Genomic DNA, 21,340 nt, shown 5'->3' on the forward strand with positions numbered 1-21,340 from the left:
ACTGAACCCGTCACTGCTCCTCTGGCGCTGGTGGGCGGCAGCCTACTACTCATGGATCATCTGTGATGGGTTCATTGCAGAGAATGAATTTCCCCATGAGGGATTAATAAGGTATAAACAACTAATTATTACTATTATTAAACAATTTAACTGCTATAGAAACCAGAATTCATTTGAGACATTCAGAGTGCTTTTTTTCCAACATAAAGGTGAAGGGGGTGAGCTAATGACATGTCGGTCGTGAACGAACCGTCTCTAAGAGTCTCCTGATTCGGAGCAGAGTGATTTATAGTGTGGTAATATAATTGTCTTTTTTTTTGGATAAACCCGCATATGTTTGGTGAAGATATGTGGATGGGTCTGTGTGTCTACATGGAGGACAGAAGGGAAAGAAGTACAGACGCACGGCACAGTGACCACAGTAGGGAAAGAGACACGGGGGAGTCAGAGCACTTTCGCAACGGACGCCCGTGTTATGGGGCTGTGAATTTATCTCACCCTGGATGGTCGAGAAAGCCAAAAGGGGTCCAAGCCCCTCGCCCCTTCCCAAGTCGCCCCTTACATACCCTGCCACAAATTAAAAAGTAGCGTGAGCAGGGCCCCAGTGTCTACTATGATCATGAGCCGCCGCAACATTGCAGCTCAGAACAGAGAAGAGTTCAGAAGACTAGCATTCGGAAATCCAGTAAGTACTAACTTGACTAAATTACTATTGAGAAACTTGTTGCAGCCTACCAGTGTAGAAGTTAATTATTAAATTATGATTAATGAATTATTCAAATTAAATGTGTAATATACACAGATATTGGACCTTTTGTATTTGATCATTTATTTTTGTAGCATTTTGTTCTTTAGGTATACAAATATAGCTTTATAAATATTAAACACTTGAGATATTGTATAGTTTGTTTTGTTTTTGTTTCGTTTTTTTTGTTGAACAGTACGTATTATTACTCATAATTTGGTCATTTAAGCAACCCAACAATTCGAGGAGCCACTTGGGAGCCGAAAGAGTCGGCTCTTTTTTGCGAGTGAAGCCGATAGAGACGGATCTCCCATGACCAAGTTCCTGGGACGAAGAAAGGCGCCTCCTCGCTCCTGGACGGTGGGTGGCACTGTGTCCAGTCAACATCCACCAAAGAACAAAAGCGTGCCGATGACGTGAGATTGCGGGAAGTCGGATCAACATATTAGATGGAGAAAAACCCGCAGAACGGCCAACAAGGCGACCATCGCACACCGCCGGTAATGCGATTTTAAGGCTGTGCGTTTTGCGCTGGTCTTTCCCCCGCATGGCGTTGTCCTTTTTGTTTGATCGTGGACAGTCCGTTTTGCTTTGTCCTTTACCATTTTTTAAATAACCTCTGGAATAAAGTTAGGCCACCTGAATATGCAAATGAGTATTAGGACTCAAGGAACCCACAGTGTTTTTGCACAGCAAGGAAACGTGCCTCTCCGCACAAACGGAGTTTTGCTTGGTTTTCCCCAGTGAGTGCCACATAGTGGAGCACGTCTAGTAAAATAGAAAACGCACGGATACTTTGTTTGGGCATGAATTAGATACATACGTTACTACACGATTGGCTATACCTTTGCGTTTTATAGTGGCGCTTTGTGAATTCGGATCTTTCTGCACCGGGTCACGTCGTCGTGACATTATATAATGCTTCAACCGAAAGAAACGTTTGTCAGGAACTGTTGCTTACCGCCATGTTCTCTCATATCCAACCACATGAAATACACATTTGGCATGAAAGTGTGTGTGAAGTAGAGAACCAGGGGTGGCACGGTGGCTGCATGAAAGACCCAGGTTGGAAGACGATAAGGGCCCTTTCTCGGTGGGTGGGTTTCCACCAACTGTCCAAAAACATGCGGCAGGTTAATTGAGAGAGAAAAACGGTTAAAATTGCCCCGAGTGAGAGACTGTTTGTCCGTGCATGTGGCCCTGCGAGTGACTGGGGACCAGTTCAGGATGAACCCCTGGACTAAATTGTTATTAATCATAATTATGAAAGATTATCATTAACCCGCCCCGCGGGACCTGGGATGAATGATGGCACCCATTAGAATCTCCAGGTGACTCAGTAACAAGTCACTCTGGATGATACATGCTGAATCGTTACAATCACATGAAGTTCCTGAATCCTTAAATAATAAATTGTAGGCCTCAAAAAGGATGAAAAAACAACATTTTTGTGAAGAAATTATTTGAAAATCGATCATGTTAGGTTCCCTTTACTTTGATCAAGATACAGTTGTATTGGCACATCTGCTCTGTAAACAATGATAACTCACAGGTATTTCTGCTGTCTCCAGCTGATCCCAAGAAATGTGGAGCTCTTAAAGTAGGGCTTCATTAAAGTGTCACCTCAATTACTAATGGGCTTTTGTTATTTTGGTTCACCATGGAGATGAAAGCACAATGTTTAAGCATTAAGAAAATCGCGATGTAACAAATTGTCACATAGTTGTAAGCGAGGGATGCATCGTTGTACTAGGTTCTTCCTTATGTCCATACTTTTAAATGTCCCTTGCCGACTTACAGGGTCAAATGTGACCTCAGCCAGGTGAACTGTATCTGTCATTATATTGTTTTCTGAGATACAACACTATTTTTAAGTTCAAGCTTTGAAACAACGCTACCGATTTGTTTTTTTACAAGTCATACTCATGGTGAAATGGGGCTGAACCAGTATCAACTTTGCAAAGGGTTAATAGAAAGTACGATTGTATTTTTCGTCTGACAACATAATCGTGCTGATGTGAGGCTTTCAAAGGCTATCTTGCATTTGTGAAGTGTCTTTGAGAAATCTTCAAAACGTATAGATATGTAATCTTTATCACAGCATATATAATATATGCACTCTAATATTTCATATGTCTATCATTTACCAATGCAAACTGAACAGCTACAAACTGGTACAAACCTTACCTTTTATCACCAAGCCATTAGTTTATTGTTCTCTTATCCTCAGCCCACATTTTCAACGGGACTCCATTTGGTCATGTGTCCTTTAAAATGGATAGACATTTGAAAGTAACTTTTGAATAAATAATTAAACATTTGAAGCATCATGAGCCACATAATCTGCAATCCAGAGTTACTTTGCTTTCTGTTCTTGACAAAATGTATGTTTAGTTTAAGTAGTTCTGGCTTTTCCTTAATTGTTGCTTTGTTTACGGTTTCCTCAGATCGTCAAACCTGCAACCAACTTGTGAGCCACATGACCCAGTCGGAGCTGAGCTGGTCTGATCTGGTCTGTTCTTGTGTGAACTGAGTGGAGACAGACATGGCGGTACATGGCCGGGGCCGCGGCCGCGGACGGAAGATGATGAGTTTCAGTGTAGAGGCCTTGGGCATCAACAAAGGAGACAGTGTTCCACCATCCATCCAACAACCAACACCTCCTTTTCCTGTGAGACACACACACACACACACACACACACACACACACACACACACACACACACACACACACACACACACAGAAATTCAAGCAGCAGAAATTAGTCAGGTATCATTCCATGTAAACATGCCCTCAAGTGTACAAGAAAAGGTCAGTAGCTCAAGATAATTTGAAAGCATATGAATTAATAACAGTTGAAAAGCCTAGCTCTGTACAGCAATACTAGTGAACATATTTGGGGAAAAAACATTGTGAGGACCACAGTTGCAAAAACCAGAAGCAGGTGTTCCATCTAGTGGAAACGTCTCTCTACGACGGGCTACATGGGTGTATCGCAACCGAACTTGTATTCTCCTGAGCTACAGCTCGAGCGCTACAGCAGAGCTTGGCTAGACATATTGTAATGTAACACAAGAAACAGAGCAACTTAGTGGAAACACATACGAGGCTACTTCCTTTTTTATCCGTCAAATTAAAATTATCTGTCCGGAGTTCAAAACAGAACCTGTTCTCCAAGAGCCAACACATCCATTATCATCACCACGTTTCTCATGTTGTGTTCTATTGACTGTGAATGGTTCAAATGATAATAAATACAACAACAGTAAAAAAAAACGCATATGAACTGTAAATAATACATCAAATCAAGCAATTCACAACATCCTCCCACCCAATGAACAACTGTTCATTACTACCCAGTCCAGCTCTTCAAGTTACAGACCCTTTCAATAGACGGCCGTAGTGGTACGAATAGCACAGAAACAGTTTTTCAGGGTCTCTTAAAGTACTGTAGATCCTTGCTGCCTTACATATTTGGCTATGTGTGTGTGTGTGTGTGTGTGTGTGTGTGTGTGATGGAGGCTATGGAGAATAAACCCATTCCACTGACAGGAGGTGAGGAGGTAGACTATCTTTTGGCTCTTAAGCAGGAGTTTAGAGGAGCTATGAAGAGTCGTCCCTTCTTCATCCAACCAGCCAGTGCACAGAGAGGTAAGAGGTCACACAAACATGAATACACACACACAAACACCAAAGTGCATATATTTAAAGGCTCTAATGTAGCACCTCAAGCATAAATCAATAACTCTCCAGCTTAAATTCATCACCATACACTCTGAAAATCAATTTTCAGCGAGGGAGAAGGTGTGTTTGTAAGCAAACTATACAACACACAGCTTCCACCGCTTTTCCCCTCTGCCTTACACGTGTCCTCTTCGACTTCCTTTTCACCAGATTCATCCTACAAGCCAGCATCTTATACTGCTGGGCTAAACTCTCACCTACCACTACTTTGCACTCACTGATCTCAAATAGATAACATTATCTATACAAGATGTAGTCCACCTGTGTGCTCCTGACTCCATTCTAAGTTACCCTTTGTTCTTGTCTCTTATTGAAAAAGAATTTTTACAGCACACATTTTGCAAAGTCCACAATCACTCGTCTCTGTGTTCCGATCCTGGAACAAACCTGTCCATCACTTCTTCATTGCGTCTGTTGCCCGCACCAATTAACCCTCTCACTTCTGGGTATATTTGCATCCCTTCATCCAACTCACTGTACAACTCAGATCCCACCTGTGGGGCGTCCACACTAACAACGTTGAGGATCAGTTTCAAGTTTTAGACTAATCGCTTTTTTCGACTCTTTTCAGTATTTTTATGTTCAAAATGAATACATCTTTGTTCTTGCAGAACTATTGATATTTTTTTAATGATAAACATCCTTTTCAAAGTAAGTGTCTGATCACAAACTGGTGGTATATTTTACTTTTAATAGTGGGTTTTGAGCAGGTTAGAGTCTCTCATCATTGAAATACTCAGACTATAAGTTCTCTTTGATCTGCTGGGTCATGAATACAAACATACAAAACTGCTGTGTTTCTTTTACAGATGTGGAAAGGTACTCCGATAAATACCACAACAATGAACGCCCAGACAGTCTGCTGGAACTGAATCGAGGTAAGACCATTCAATACATACTGGGTTGTTTCCATGTCCTCCTGAAAAGATGCACAACACCGCCTTTGGAGAAAACTTAATTGAATTGTAAAAGCAATTACAAATGTTTTGTAATGAAGCTGTGGGCAGGTGTTTATTGAGGATCAGGTATTAACGAATTGCCCTATGTAAGTAGAGGAGGCACAGTTCCTACCATTCCAGTAGCGGTGGTAAAGCCAGAAATTAGATTTCGACTTGGAATATACATGTGAATACTCCAAGTTGGAACAGCTCACCAAGTCACCCAAAGTTTACCAATTTATGTCTTACACGCAGAAGCATGATAGTTGCAAAAGCATCTATGGTTTGAGGTAAAAAAAAAAACCTTGGCTTGTGTAATGTATATCACATTTTGTTAAGATGTGATCTTCATTTTAGATGTCAAAAGGGTTTTCTGGCTCTCTATGTTTTGTTTATTGTGGGAAACGGGTCCAAATGGCTCTTTTGAGTGTTTAAGGTTGCCGAGCCCTGGTCAACGACAGTGAGGCGAGATCCCTTTCCAGTCATCAGTAGGCAAGAAGCGGAGTGCAAGCTGGTTTGATCACAGGACTAAACCAGTAACTCATTCCTATGTCAGAGTAATTTAGTCTTCAATTATCCCACATTTGGTTTTGGATTGTCAAAAGGAAAATTGAGAACCCTTTCAGACACAGGGAACATGAGAACTCCAAACAACAAAGCCTCTCTACGATTTGAACCAGGTACCCTCTTGCTGTGAATATTTACAGCGGGTCAACATTAAATTTCAGTTAAGCCTTTTCCAAGAATTATAAGTCTGGCACTGTATTTAGTCTAAAATATTCTCCAACTGAAAAATGAGATGGAAGAGTATGAAGCCCGACCCTCAATCAATGAAATATCGTGTCTAACTATACTTAGGCCTATAAGCTTTGTGGCAGATAACCTCAACAGTTTTCTGCCATGTGTACAGGAAATGTAGGCTGTACTCTCTGTGTCCCTTTTGCAAGGAAAGCTCGTGAGTCAAACGATGAACAATGTATGTACCAAGATTCGACGTCCATCAAAACTGTCACAGAAGTACGAAGAGGCAAAAACATTGATTCAAACAAGAACAAGAGTTTCCTGTACCTCAAAGCACAGATGCTTGCGCACCACAGCCCTCTGACGTGTCATTTACACTAAATAAAAATAGATAAATGAAAAAAAAGGCTGGTGCTATTGTTTGTGTGTAATTATTTTTTGACATTGTAAGATACCACAATTTTACACATTTTACTTCTTTGTTCTCTTATCCAACTTGCCTGATGTTTTATGTTGTAGATTGGAAGAGACTCCCAAATGAACTACGATTGCCCCTCAAGAGAACTCCTAAGAACAGTCAGTATCCATGGTACTTGCTAATAGCTGAAACACTACAAGCACTAAAATAAACAAACAAAAAAAAACACATTACTTGCAATAGCGTGGTATTAACAATAACAACTCATGCTGCACTAGAAGTACCACAACATGTACTTTAGTTACCTTGTGTGTTCCTGTGGGGGGGTTAAAATGTTGTGTTGGTTTGAAAGAAGGAAACTGTAGTCTCTCAGTTGAATGATTCTGTAGTTATGTGTTCTGAATGTGTAGTGGGGTTCGTTGGTACAGTTTTCTCTGTACGTGGGAAAAAAAAAAAAACAATTTAAACTGTCACTGTTTCCAAAGAATGGTTTTAATTTTATGCTCATCAGTAATGAGCTAAGTGAAGATGGGTATGATAAATTAATCAACGTGGACTAAGAATTTCTCAATTTTACTAACATGTCAAGAGTAATTTTAAGGTTTTCTTCTGTACAATGTGTTTGCTGGCAATACAATACGACTTTCAATGACAGAAAATAATGGACACATAAAATGCCTCTGACCTGCTTATTTAGCAAAGCGATTGGACCGAAATCCCTGTCATCTCAAGCTGACTTGTAAAGTTGTCCCTGACACTATTTTCAGCAGCAGCAAGAACTTTAGTGGATGCATCATTGAAAGCAAATGCTTTCCTTGGAGGTTTGAAAGCTAGCAAATTTCCTTTTATCACAAATAGTTTACCCATAGATCAATAAATTCAGACTGACCTAATCATACCGTGTCACAATGTTTCCAGAACTGTTTGAGTTCCAACAATAACATCTCTATCCAAAGAACCAAATGCAAATTGAAATGAAGAAGACAATAATAAGGTCTGAAGTTGACACGAAGAGTCACCTAAAGCTCATGATTCCCTTGACGGTTTGAAAGCCAAAGATGTTTTCTAAAAAGGTATCCTGAGTGATAACAGAGGAGTTTGATTGAACTCAGAATAATGAAACTTTGGTTACCTTATTTAGACGTGTGTGGAATGGATGACCTGAGTTCTCTGTGTTCCTTTCAGGTGTTTCAGTCGTTGAGTCAAAAAGGGTTCGATCTTGCCAGAAGATAACAAGAGAAAAAAGTGAAGTACTCATAAGACTGAATGTAAGACAATCTGACATTTTCAATTCATATCTGAAGGTAAAGAGCCTCACAACACAAAGAACAACGACCTAAGTCTGTTTCAGACACTTGAAAATAAGGAGGCGCAGCAGTGCTCCGAGGAGAGTGAAGAAAAGGAGGAGGAAGAGGAGGAGACCGAGGCTTTGGAGGAGTATGACGAGGAAGAGATGGAGGAAGTGATAAGAATGCATATTTTTGTATTGTGTTTAATATAAATCAAGTTCAATCAAAAACAAGGGTTCATTGTCGCAGTGAAATAACCACAGCACAGTTATTATGGTGTACGAACATAAACATTCCAACTGTGTTTTTAATCTTGGTTTGGTGTTATAGCCAATAATCTATAATAATATGAACAGTAATTTTATGTCAATTTATTTTGTGTCTCTGCAGGAGACGGACTACATCATGTCATATTTTGATAACGGAGAGGACTTTGGAGGAGACAGTGATGACAACATGGATGAAGCTATTTACTGAACACCGGCATGAACAACTTGGACCAACTCATGTTCAACAATGGATAATTATTTCTGCAGGTTTTTGTAATGTTTGTGATTTAAACTGCCATTTTGCCAAATCGTTAATAAAGGTTGAATATGACAAAAGTGTTACATCAGAAAAATAATTAAGTGAAGATCCTGACAAAGATCCTGAAAGAGGATTTGCTGTACTTTTGATTTTGGAATTGTTAATGTTTAAGGCATTTGTGTGAAGCTTGAATCTCACAGAAGGAAATTCTTGGTTTAGAAGTTGTTGAAAATTAAACTATAGCTACTAAAGCATTTGTTTTAGGATTGGGTTTAACCCTCAAGGCCTTAGTGGTGTTTTTCATGCACTGCAATGTGTCACATTTAAATATCAAGACTGTTGTCGTGCAGAGTTATGAAATGTATTTTCTTTTACAATGAAATCATTTCTTTGCCCTCCGTCGTGAATGCCAAACAACGTAATCTAAGTTGAGAAAAGTGTATAATAATACACAATGAATTCAATATATAAATTGATTTTAAAAAGACACTAGAAACATAAACCATACAGATAGAATGATGAAGCAGTTTGACAGCTTTGGCAAAACAGTCGAGCACAGATCGTACATGAATGTTCTGAGGTAGTCCGACCGTTGTATGATGTCAACTGCAGTGTCAGCAATAAGTATACACATTTCACTTGCTGTCTTTGGAGCTGATGCTTTGGAGCTTGCTGTTGGTGATGTTAACGGTCTTGTATATATAAGTAAAGCAGGCAGCACGGTGGCGCAGTGGTTATAAGTGAAATTATCAAGTTTTCCCAGTGTGCTAGGTTTTTCTCCGGTTCCTCTCGCAGCATGTTAACTGGAAAAAATACCCTAAATGAGTGAATGGTTGTCTGTAAATGTGGCCCTGCAACCAACCGGTGACCAGTCCAGGGTGAACCCCGCCTCTCGCCCCAGCATCCCCCTCGACCTTGAGTGCAGGATAAGCGGCAGAAGATGGATGGATGGATGGATGGATGGATGGATGGATGTCCAGCTCACTGCATTGAAAAGAGATCCTCTTGTAGTTTACCAAAAAAAAGATGATGAATATTCCGTTGATACCGTCTTTATGATTGAAAAAGCGCAGCATAAGCCAGGCACCGTCGTCTGCCGGCAGAGCATTTGGCCAGTGTGAATGTCTCTTGATCTTTGTATCCCACCAGTTAATATAGCTTGGCAATCTACCTCTGGACATCTGGGGTGTTTCATAAGGAAATACTTCCAAGCTCACTGAGATTATCAATTCTCCCAGCCTACAGCCATTAACCCATTCCAATTTCCTTAATTGAGGGGTCCATAAAATGTATATATCCCGTCTCACATTCTGCCCATATGACCTCACTGACTCTGGCCAAACTTTCATGACAGTGTAAACTGGTTGGGTCTGGTGACCTTATGAACTCGTTAAGTCTGAACAAGTGAGGCCATTCACATATTTGATATTTCCTAATTTTTCCCCCTTTGAGATGAGAGGAGCAGTAAAGAGCATTACAGCAACGTTAACATTTATAATGGCAATTGTTCTATTCCTGCGTGCTTCAGCATAACCTTAGCAAGTTATGGAATGTGAGAGTGGCAGACTTCATTCCTCATAATACCCATCACACAGTCTGGACAGGAAAATTCTCTCACAGTTCCTCTGCCTGAGGGAACCACAGACAGTTCTTCGAGCCAATCCAAAATGGAGGATTCTGTAAATTTGGTAGGAATTTTCATGAGCAAATACATTTGGGAACCTCAAAACTAAAATAAAAACAATGTTCAAATTAAGGCCAGTCAAGTCATCGGACCTCGCCTTGCCTCAAATTACTCTCCCTAAACCCCAAAAAGAAAAATAATTAACATCCCTGTGTATTTTCCTAATAATAGAAAACATTATTGTTATGACAAAGAAGTACAAATTTTATATCAATAAAGAAAACCCAAATATGCTACAGGCTTTCAGCAGTCTCAGTTCTCAGTGTGGTGCCAACGGTGGTCTGGACCAGGGTATTTCCTGGTCACAATGTCCTTGTCTCTGCATGCTAGAGGGTCTTGAGTCCATTCAGAATCTTGAACCACCCACAATCTGGTTTCTCCAACATTGTTCTGGGAAGAAAGAAAAGAAACCACCAAGCAGTAGCATCTTCTGCTGCTTACCCTGCGCTCAGGGTCGCAGGGGATGCTGGAGCTAATCCAAGCTGTTATTGGGCGCGAGGCGGGGTTCACCTGGACTGGTCACCAGTCGGCCGCAGGGCCACATATACACACACTCACTCACTCACTCACTCACTCACTCACTCACTCAATGAAATGTCTGCTTAGACTATTATCCTCTCTACATACACCTTCCTCCTCTCTTCCCCAACCTACCATAGCCACATTTCCACCATTCCCCTTGGTTTAACAATAACAATTACCTATTGCAAAGTAGTACCTTCCAATAAGTGACTTCCTCTGACTGACTTTCAAAGTTCATTAAAATATTTGTCAAACTCCTCCAACAAAACAGTAAATGAAACTCTGTAACAACTCAAACTTTCCCAAAAGAGATCAATCAACCATTTGCCTGCAGGTGTTTCTAAACATCGCCACCTCTGGCTGATCACAGCTCTTTGTCTGTAGAAAGGCTTGCCTGATTGGCCCAGATGAGACTCCTGGACATTTGACCCCTGCTGTGCCACAAGGTGCACAAGTCTGCCGACAGGAGTCACCACCATAAACAACTAAACAATTGCTCAGACACTCCACACGCCTTATCGCCACTGGTTGAGGTACAATAATATGGAGACATATAATTTTTCTCAGAATTCATAAATCAGAAAGACGTTAAACATCAAAGTAGTAAATTCAGTGATTCAGCACAAGTTTCCCTTTTTTAATATTAATTCCACTTCAAGTTAAAGTCCTTTTTGACAGTCCATTGCACCATAAGAAGCACTGCTCACACAAGAGTTCATTTTGTGCGTGTTTGTATGCAATAGATGTGTGTGTGTGTGTGTTCATACTGTGTGTGTGTGTGCATACAGTGTGCATGCAGCGTGTGTGTACAGTTTGGTGTACAGTCCAGGTGAATGCAACAAGATGTCAGTGTACATGTATATCAATACAAATCGCATAAACATTCATATGTACATGTCATTTTCCAACAACTAAGTTTCTGATTGGACGGTCAACAACACTTGTCTGTTTTTAAATTACACTATGAATAATTCCCTTGAATCTTTTTGTTCATCAATCACTCTTTGGTGCAGTCGGGTCTGCAACTAAAACAATGTCTCCACCCGCATTATTTCTCTTTTGTTTGAAAAAAATTTTGTCTTTCTTGCAAACTGAAAACTTCTGTCTTTCTTGCAAACTGAAAACTTCTGTCTTTCTTGCAAACTGAAAACTTCTGTCTTTCTTGCAAACATCTTTTCCTAAATAAATAAGCTAAGTATTGTACTTTGATCATTATATGTATCATTGATGATTGAAGTACAATACTTAGCTTATACATATAGATACCATATCATATGGGTCGACTAAAAAAATTGAGTTACAAAAACAAAAAACAAAACATGTATTTTAGCGCAGTCTCCTTATCCTGCCCTGCTTTATCAGACCACTCATTTCATTTTTTTTGACGAGTAGCTCTTAACTTAAACAGTTTCTTTTCTTCTTCTTCATTCTGGACTTCAGACATTTTCAATTTTAACTGAAGTCTTTCCACCCGAAAGTCTTTTTGCATAATCCATTCAAGTCTTTTAAATCAAAAAATACCAGTACAAATGTAAAGTTCATTCACTAAATTTGACCACAGCAGCACAAAAGCAGGGCGGCCCACATGCACTTCAACATTCTACTCACGCCACCGGTGAAGATGCAGGTCCTTCGTTAAGTGTAGAATTTGACTTTTTGTAAGTCGCTTTGGATAAAAGCGTCTGCAAAATGACGGCAATGTAATGTAGAATTGCAGTCCGGTTCTGTCAACGCCAGTAAATCCAGTAAGAAATTCCAAGAATTCCAAAATGTAAAGTCCGTCACTCCAAAAGCAGAGTGGGTTTTCAAACTCTGTTGTGCCCTCCAATAAGTCACTTCATCAACACACCTCAGGGCTTTCAATAGATTAGAAGAAAGCTCCTCTATTCCTTAAGTACTTTCAGTGTTAACTAAAATATTTTTCCAAATCTCTTCCATAGAAAGCAGTCAATGAAACTCTGTATTTATGTAAACTTTCCAAAAATCAATCAATCAATTCATCAATAGAAAACCCATTTGCCTGCTGGTGTCTCCAAACATTTCCAACTCTCATCTGATCGCAGCTCTTTGTCTCTGGAAAGGCTCACCTCATTAGCACAGGTGAGACACCTGGACGTTTAACCCCTGCTGTGACACAAAGGTGCACGGGTCTGCCAGCAGGTGTCACCACCATAAACAACTAAACAATGGCTCCTACACAAACAATCAGCAGGACATCAACGAGTAAAGATTCAATACAAGCGTAGGAGGAATATAGTCTGTGGAGCCTATAATAATCAATAACTTATCTGTCTTCTCCATGGTATTCACATTTATACAGGGCTAAATAATTGATGGGAAAAATTATTAAATATAAAATGTTGTCAGTAATTCTTCACATAGATATTACGTTACTCTTTTCAGATTTTGGGCTCAAAACAGTATTGTCATTGATCATCTAAAGATGCAAAGAGAAATATTTTGAGTCAAGATGTCCTTCATTTAAAATCCCAAATCACATAAAATTTATGGATCAAAAATCTGGCTACATATAGATACATTAATACATAATCATACAAATGATTATATAATTACAAATATATAAAAAAATTCTAAATAAGTAAGTAAAATTGGAACTGTCTTTGCAAAATCTCTCCAGGATATAACATTTGAAGACGTGCAGAATATAAAAAATGTAAACCAGACATAAATCTTGTTTGGCTCCTTTTTAAATCAGCTCACCAGTTATACTCCATAAATAGAATCTTCCCACTGCTTTTTAAGTTACATCTTCATAATTCCAAGCATTGGCTTGTTACCAAGGGCACTAATGTAGTGTTTGCTTCTTTGTTTGGCCTTTGGTTTGGTCTTAATGTTAAAAGTCAGTAGAAGTTATTAGCCATTCATTTCTCTTTCTAGCTGTGGTCCATTTGTCCTTTGGATCTTACATTTGCAAATCCAGTAATATTTATATATTACTGGATAATATTAGTAATATTTATCTTTGACTAAAACAAAAGCTTACAAACTTAACACAAAGTGTTTCATTGTGTAATGGTAGGTGAGAGCAGAGTCAGAATGCATTGGATGGTGGTTTGTAGGAAGAATCTAGTGACAAGGAAGATGAAGAGGACAAAGGCAGAAGTGAGTACGAAGGGGTGGACTTGGAAATGGAGAAGGGTTATATGGTCTTAGGGAGGAGTTTGGAAAGGCTCGGGGTGATCAGGGAGATCTTTCCTGGGAGGAACGTAGATAAGGAGACTTGGTGGTGGAATGAGGATATGAAGGAGTACCGATAAATATACAGAGTGGGGTTAGCAAAGGAGAAGCGGGACTAAAGAGAGCAGATAGGAGTACAGGGAGATGCAGCGCAAGGTAAAACTAGAGGTTGGTTGGACAGCAAGGAGGGAGAGAATGATTTATATGGGTTTGTAAACCAGAGAGATGGAGATGGGAAAGAGCAAAAGGCAGGATGCTGAGAGAGGAGCAATGTAATTGTATGAGGAAGTCTGGAGCATCACAAAAGTATGTTAGAATGGTGCAGGACATGTATGCCAGCTGTGAGACGGTGGTGAGGTGTGCTTGAGGTGTGACAGAGAGGTTCAGTTAGGAGGTGGGACGAGCTCTGAGCCCCTGGGGATCTTTCTTGCATTTAAAATTTTTACGATGCCATTTCTTTGCTTTTGAGCCTTGGGCTTGACTTCAACTTGCTTGATGGAGACTGGTGTAGCCTGGCAACCTCTTTAAACTTCTGATCGCCCTAAATTTGATCACAACCTAAATTCTGTCTCGACTGAACATTGGCACCAATGTCTTTTTAGGATAACTACCAAAGGTTGTTGATCAAGTATATTGATGTTTATATCCTGGTCCAGACAGGTTGTGACTAGTTAGTTATATTGTATGGTTATGGGTAATTATGCACATCAAATTGGCAGATATAGTTCACATTTAATTGCTTTTATACGGCATTACAGAAATGGTTCAACCGTACAATGAATTGTTGTATGTATGTATGTATAATGACAATGTCTCTCTGGCGGTCGAGGAATGCTCCAGGCAGAGGGTCTCTGCTGGGTCTCTGCTGAGGCTGCTTGCCAAAAGACCAAAATCCAGATAAGTGGTAGAAGATGGACAGATGTTGTTTACATATCAAAACAGTGATGCTGCATTATAAAGGTATTGTAATATGTAGTGCATATGGCAAAATAAGAGCATTCAATGTTGGATGTTTTCAGGACATTTATTATTGCTTTTCTATACAATGCAAAGACAGTGGCCATTAAAGGGAGGATTAACGGATTTAAAAATTATTTTTTTGATGAACCCTGTTTTCACTCATGTTTATGCCTTATAACTTCCTAATGTGGTTTATAAAGCTGGCTGTAAAGAGACTGGCAATCATTATAAGGTCACAATGTGACCAGTTTGTCGATCATACAAGATTTGCGGAACATCGCCCAGTGTTTTCATGACAATACATGCAACGTAACAATTAAAGGGAACAAAACATAGTTCATTGAGAAGAAAATAATATTGATCAAGCATAACCAATCATGTTTATTTTTTATAGGAAAACCAAACACAAAATGGACTGAATAAGTAATTTTTGGTTTCAAAAGAATAGCGAATACATAAACGAATGCTCACTAACAGAAGAGACAATAGCGAGTGAAAAGAAATGCTCAGGGTGAAAATACCTTGCTGAAGTCAGTGGACCATGTCCAGATTGTTTTTAAATGACTAAAGCACACTTATTTAGTAAAACACTTGTTATAATCAAAATATGCGACTGACAACCTGAAGTGACACACATTGAACACTGAAGGAGATGGGCTACATCAGAAGGCCACACTGGCGGACTTACTCCTAAGTGAGGCTACAGTTTTCACAGGCTTATGAAAATTGACAAAGAAATGATTAGGAAGGAAAAATAATGCCGGATTTATGCTACAGCATGGGGGGGCATAAAAGTACAAAAACATTTTCAACCATTCAGTCTCATGGTAATTGTGCCAGATATTTTCTTTGTACACTTTATGTCCAAAATTACCAAGAGGGTGTTGTATAAATGCTACAGCCTACTTGATAGTGGTTTCTGACCTCGATCCTTCTCTTTATGACCACAGAAATAAATCAGCTAATGCTTACATGCGGCTGGATTACCGGCCGCTTCAAACAAAGCTGAACAATTTACAACTGGATTTTGCAAGATGACATAGCCTTCGCGGCCCCAACAGTTCACCTTTGGGATGTAAAGTGAACAAAGATTGTATAATGTATGTGCTAAACCTACAGTCACTGTGTGAAGCTATCATATCAGAACAGAGATTTTTTAGGAAGGTATCAACACCTTGTTGAAGCTAAGACAGGAAGAGTACGTTCATTTTTGAAGGCAAAGGGAGTCCAATCTGCTGGAAGGCCCAGTAAGTATATACTTTTCTATAAATCGTAAGATTTTCCTTCAATATTTTTCTGGTGTTTTTCTGCGAAACATCTAGTGGAAAAATAATTTGATGTGCCAAATACCAAAGTACCAAATGTAGTGCTAAAATTCCCACCAAGTCAAGCAAGAAAAACAAAGATAAACAAGATTACATCTTAGTTCATGATGAGGTGACAATTCCGATAATAAAAGAAGAAAAAAGAGGTTTGGTTGGTGTGAAGGTATTGCCTGACCCAGAAGTACAAAGCAATCTCTAAGGTAGAGGATTTAATATCATACAAACGTCCAACCCTGACCTGAGCTCCTTTTAGTCCACTATCCTGCTAGGATCCTCTAATCCTCTCCGGCAAAAAGTACCGCTGTGTCATTGAGCAAGAATCTGTCATTGAATTGTGCGTTTTTGTTCTATCCTGTCATTATTTTGAGGGCCTACTGTGGAAACAATATTGCACGCTAGACAGTCATGTCTTGCTGAAGTGACTTTTCCTTGCATATATAATATATTAGACTGTTTTTGGACCGTTATATTTTCTGGTAAAGTGTTAAGTAAGAATTCATTTAATAGTTTTTAATCCCATCTAAACATTAGGATGGGTGTTGTTGTTTTACAGTCTTTTGAAATAGTGTCATCATCCAGACAAAGAGGACTGGCATCCTGGCACAGCAGGGTTTGGCCCCATTCATCTTCTTACTTGTGCAGAATGAACTGATCAATGAACTCATTCTGCTCAGACTCCACTTTTGACAATGCTTCGTATTCAATATGATATCTGAAAGAAAGAGAGAACAAAAAACTCAAGTCATTGCTTCCTTTAGTTTCTTTTCAGTTCACTGTCTTATATGTAACAATGAGCCATGAGCGTTTTGTTATATGAAAGTTTAAAATGACCTCAACAGATTAAATGGAAAAATCTGATCGAGCAAACAGTGTCTCTCTTTTTCACAATTCATGTAAAAAGGTCCCCCAAAAGATTTCCATGACAAAAGTGAGACTGAAAATTCTACAATTAATAGTATATACACCCCCCCCCCCCCCCAAACTGAGTTTCAGCATTCAGTTCAAAATGCTGAAAAATGTCATCCATCCATTATCTACAGCTTTTCCTGCACTTAGTCTCGCAGGAATCGAGGCCGTCAATGGGTGAGAGATTGGCAGCGAACAAACTGGACGATCCAGGCGAGCGCAGGGCCGCATAGATAAACAGACAACCATTCACTCTCTAATTCAAATATCTGGGCATTTTTCCCTCATTTAATCCAATTAACCCCCTGTGTTTTTGGACTGTGGGAGGAAACCAGAGAGCCTGGAGGAAACCTGCACAAACACTTGGAGAACACACAAGGTCTCCTGTGGGAATCACACCAAGGTCTTTCAAGATGTGAGGCGGAATATCATGTCAGTAAAACACAGAATATTCTTGGATGTAGTATTTAGTAGCAGGAATTGTACGGTATGAAGCCTGTATATATGGATCACCTTTCAAGCTGCATTTTTTTCTCAGAAATGAGAGTCTGCAGCTGCTGTTGTTGTGCTTCCTTTTGCTTTTCCACTAACTTTAATAGGTTTCTTGCTCCAATGGCCTGAGGGTGATAGAGACAGGATTATCAGCAAGGACTAGTACATTCCAGAAAAAATAGTAAAGTTTAAAAATTCAAACTCTGAGCATGCATAATTTATAGAGAAACGATTTGAGTCAAAATGGCTTTTTCTTTCAAATAATAAGCTCGTTGCCTATTATAGGGCAAAAGCAGAAACTCAGCAGAAATGTGATTTGGCGATATCTTGATTTTTAGACCTGCATAAGATTGCCTACCTGAGCTACTGTTCAATCATCTGAAAATGCTGGCTGCCTCCTTTTTTCAGGGGGGTGGGGAGGAGGTGTTGTTGTGTACACAATCAGGAACTCACAGATCCAGGGCTTACCTTCATCTTTTCTGTCTCTGCCTCTTTGGCCAACTCGTCTACCAGTTCGATCAGACCTTCAACTATCTTCTGAAATTGTCCAATTTCTGTAAATGAGAAAGGATTTTCTTATACTACCACGTGTAGTTGAAGGTGGATGGGGAAAGATCTGAGTGCACAAAGTATTTCATCCATACGTTCCAGAAATTCTTTGCACTCCTCCTTGAGCTCGGAGGTCTTGTGGCTAACATCCGGCTCTAGTACCCGGAGCTTATTGAAGTCGTCAAAGTAAAAACTTGCTTCTGTTAATGGGTTATTAGTCATGGCCACAGAATCTTATACAAAATCAGTTCTGGAGAGGAAGAAAGAACAAAGATCATGATTAGGTGACAGTAATATGAACGCGACCTCTTTTTCATTTGAATTATTTAACTTGACATACTGTCTCTATTCACAATGGTTGTGCAAGACTTTAAATGAAGTAAGGTAGATGCCAGATTATCTAAATATTCGGATTCTCAGTGAAATTAGATTTTTGTATTTGATCCTTTGCTTTGGAGTAGTTTCACAAACTTACAGTTACTACCGTAAACTATGACAATAGAGAATTTTGAAATATGAATATTGTTGTAATACGTTTTGTTACAGTGAATTGGAATGGCCAATTGATGATTATAGTAAGTGTCTTGCTTCCTTACACACACAGCACAGATGTATATCAACAGTCAAGGCCGAAATTATTCACATGCCAGGGGTATCAATAATTTCAGGCTTGACTGTATGACCACACAGTTGTGCTTGAAAGTTCTTGAACCCTTTAGAATCGTCCAGATTTTTGTATAATTGTGACAAAAAGCATCGCCTGATTTTCACACAAGTCTAAAAGTCGATAGGAAAACCTTGTCAGACAAATACGACAAAAATATTACATTTGGTCATGTGTTTATTGGAAAATCGATCCTATACTTTACACTGCAAAAGGTAAAAGCGCTAAACATTTCAATTGGATTAAGGTCAGCACTTAGACTTGACAATTCTACAGTGTTTATTTTATTCTTCTTTAACCATTCTTTGGTGGAATGACTTGTGCGTTTGGCATTGTTGTCTTGCTACATGACCCATTGTCTATTGAGATTTAGCTCAGACACATGTCTTGACATTTTCCTTTAGTATTCTGTGATACAGATCAGAATTCAGTGTTCTATCAATGATGGCGAGCCATCCGGGCACAAATGCTGCAAAACAGGCGCAAACCAGATCACTCACGCTGCCGACTTTCACAGATGGTGGCTTTTTATGCTGGAATGCAGTGTTTGCTTTCTCCATATGGAACGCTTCTCATTTAAAGCAAAAAAGATCTGTTGCAGTTTCATCTGTCCACAAAAGGCTCTTCCAGTATTCTTCAGGTTTGTCTCCATGATCTGTAGATGGTAAACCATGTTTTGGGGGGAGACCAGTGGCTTTCACCTTGCTCCTTTTCATATTAAACCATAAGTGCCTCTTTTCCACATGACTTGAAGTAATAATCGTTCCATTTTGAGCATTTATTACGGTTGTATTTTATGTTGGAAATATTTTGACAATGTGGGCCACTGCCATGTGGGAAACGAGTAAAAACAGCTCACATTAGGACGGGTAGAAACTACAGTCCAATATTGTTGTTCAATATATATTAGATTTGAGACCAAACACACAAGACACATCACCACTCAACTGGAAGCTCTATTGAAACATTTGAAAGTGGCGTTCCACTTGTGTTCTCGGACAAACTCAACTTATTCAGATCAAGCTGGCAGTCAAACGTGAACGTCAGCCGAAAATAAGTGATGCGACACGGGTGTTTAACGTCGTCCCTGCAAAGTTTACTCAACTTTCAAGTGACTCGCATCAAAAGAGAAATACCGGGACTTCTCGTCATTGTGTGGTGTTTTTTTCATCAATCTTACAAACATATTGTAATTATAATATCAGCAAAATCCCCTTTCACTGGCAGAGTTTCAGTTCGTCCTACGTTGCAGGGTTTCAGTATGAATCGGGCAAATGACAGTTCTAATATCAGTCATCGATCTGTAGTTTGTCTCGCATTCATTAGTTTGTTATTGCATTGGATCGATCCGTTGAAAAGAGCCCGGATGTCAAGGACCTAGCCACGCTTAGCTAACAAGTCCAGCAAGGACAGTTTCACCCAACCACGTTAGAATCCTAAACAAAACACACGTCTAAACAAGGAACAAGCAAGAAAACGAGGCCAAGCCTTCATACCTGTTGATAGTGGGATTACCAGAAACGCAGCTGCTCAGTGAATTTATGAGGAAAACAAACGGGACAGTGTTGTGACAACGTAGCACCGCGAGAAACAACGGGATCCCGTCGTGGGAGAGGGCGGGGCTAGCGACGTGGAGTCGGAAACGAATCGTGCAAAACTCGAGTCATTTTACTGACTCGCGAGTCATGAATCCTCGTCTCTGTTCGTCCGCCAACTTGTCCCTGCTACTGCTGCTATTATCACTGAAATGCGTGGATTTATCAAGTCGGTTTTAGTGCTGTGGGAAGAGTAACAGCTCTGGTTTCTTGTTTTTTTTTTGACCTCGGAGAGGTCTCACGGTGTAGTCCTCACCGCTGGCAAAAAAAAGGGGCTCGCTGACTCGCCGCATAGCTCGGAGTAATCAGTTTGGCTGTTATGTAAGATAGGACATAAGAGGACACTACAAAACAAAGAGGCAAGACAAATACAGACATCTAGGCACCAGAGGCTGAAAGTTAAAAAGAAGTTTGGTGCCACAGCAAAGAAGAGGTGCAAAGAAAAGGTGAGGCCACTTTTATTGTGGCAGGAGAAGTTGGAAAATCCGCCATCCCAGTGTTGAGGAAAAATTTGGTGAAAACTTCATGGTGAAAGTTTCTGACGCCATGTGCCCAGAAAAAAGGCAAGCATTTTTAAATGGGAGCCTGATTTGAAACATTGTCGGTGACCGTGTATCTCAGCGTTCTGCTGATCTCCAGCAACAGCTTGGGGGTAAGGAAGATATTTCAACACATACTCTCTCATAAAACTAACCGGAGTAGAATGGTGCTGGAACTGTGCTCTGGAGTAGAGCCATTGAAGACGCTGCACTGCTGAAGCTGTGTGACACGACTGTACTCGTGTGGAGGAATTCAGGTAAGCCACGATCCCCCGACCCACGGATTTTCTGGCTGTCGAAAATAAATGACTGCCCATTTCTTATCTTGGCAGACGGAAAATCATTTCAATTTTCCATGTCAAGAAATCAAAATTGAGGTCAATCTCTATTCTGAACACATGCCTTGGTAAAAATTAGGCTACACAGATGGAGTTATTATATATAGTTTTTGATGACACTGAAGTCACTGGGGTTTAGTACACAATGCTTGGGACAAATTATT

At 39.8% G+C, this 21,340-nt stretch overlaps 2 protein-coding genes across 4 annotated transcripts; one reads left to right on the top strand and one right to left on the bottom strand.

The window, feature by feature from the left end:
* The first annotated feature begins 1,104 nt into the window (after positions 1-1,104).
* Positions 1,105-8,481, top strand: polr3glb (RNA polymerase III subunit GL b). Of its 2 annotated transcripts, none has more exons than XM_086140594.1 (8): positions 1,105-1,245; positions 3,193-3,416; positions 4,268-4,397; positions 5,300-5,368; positions 6,689-6,745; positions 7,773-7,855; positions 7,939-8,049; positions 8,267-8,481. In XM_086140594.1, exons 2-8 carry the CDS (start codon positions 3,291-3,293, stop codon positions 8,351-8,353), a joined length of 663 nt encoding a protein of 220 aa, XP_085996720.1. In that variant the 5' UTR covers positions 1,105-1,245; positions 3,193-3,290; the 3' UTR covers positions 8,354-8,481. The 2 variants fall into 2 exon arrangements, with proteins under 2 accessions (XP_085996720.1, XP_085996729.1); XM_086140603.1 differs by having other exon boundaries at positions 8,270-8,481.
* A 6,332-nt stretch (positions 8,482-14,813) lies between these two features.
* On the bottom strand, positions 14,814-20,385 carry ift20 (intraflagellar transport 20 homolog (Chlamydomonas)). 2 transcript variants are annotated; one of them, XM_086140627.1, is made up of 6 exons: positions 20,201-20,385; positions 19,205-19,359; positions 18,136-18,290; positions 17,960-18,045; positions 17,513-17,616; positions 14,814-16,805 (listed from the first exon to the last, which is right to left on the bottom strand). In XM_086140627.1, exons 3-6 carry the CDS (start codon positions 18,260-18,262, stop codon positions 16,724-16,726), a joined length of 399 nt encoding a protein of 132 aa, XP_085996753.1. In that variant the 5' UTR covers positions 18,263-18,290; positions 19,205-19,359; positions 20,201-20,385; the 3' UTR covers positions 14,814-16,723. The 2 variants fall into 2 exon arrangements, with proteins under 2 accessions (XP_085996753.1, XP_085996763.1); XM_086140637.1 differs by lacking the exon at positions 19,205-19,359 and having other exon boundaries at positions 20,201-20,380.
* Between the last annotated feature and the right edge of the window lie 955 nt (positions 20,386-21,340).

The sequence above is a fragment of the Fistularia commersonii genome, chromosome 3 (genome assembly GCF_037954325.1).
Source record: "Fistularia commersonii isolate RoL2024-O1a breed Wild chromosome 3, RoL_Fcom_v1.0, whole genome shotgun sequence".
NCBI lineage: Eukaryota > Metazoa > Chordata > Actinopteri > Syngnathiformes > Fistulariidae > Fistularia > Fistularia commersonii.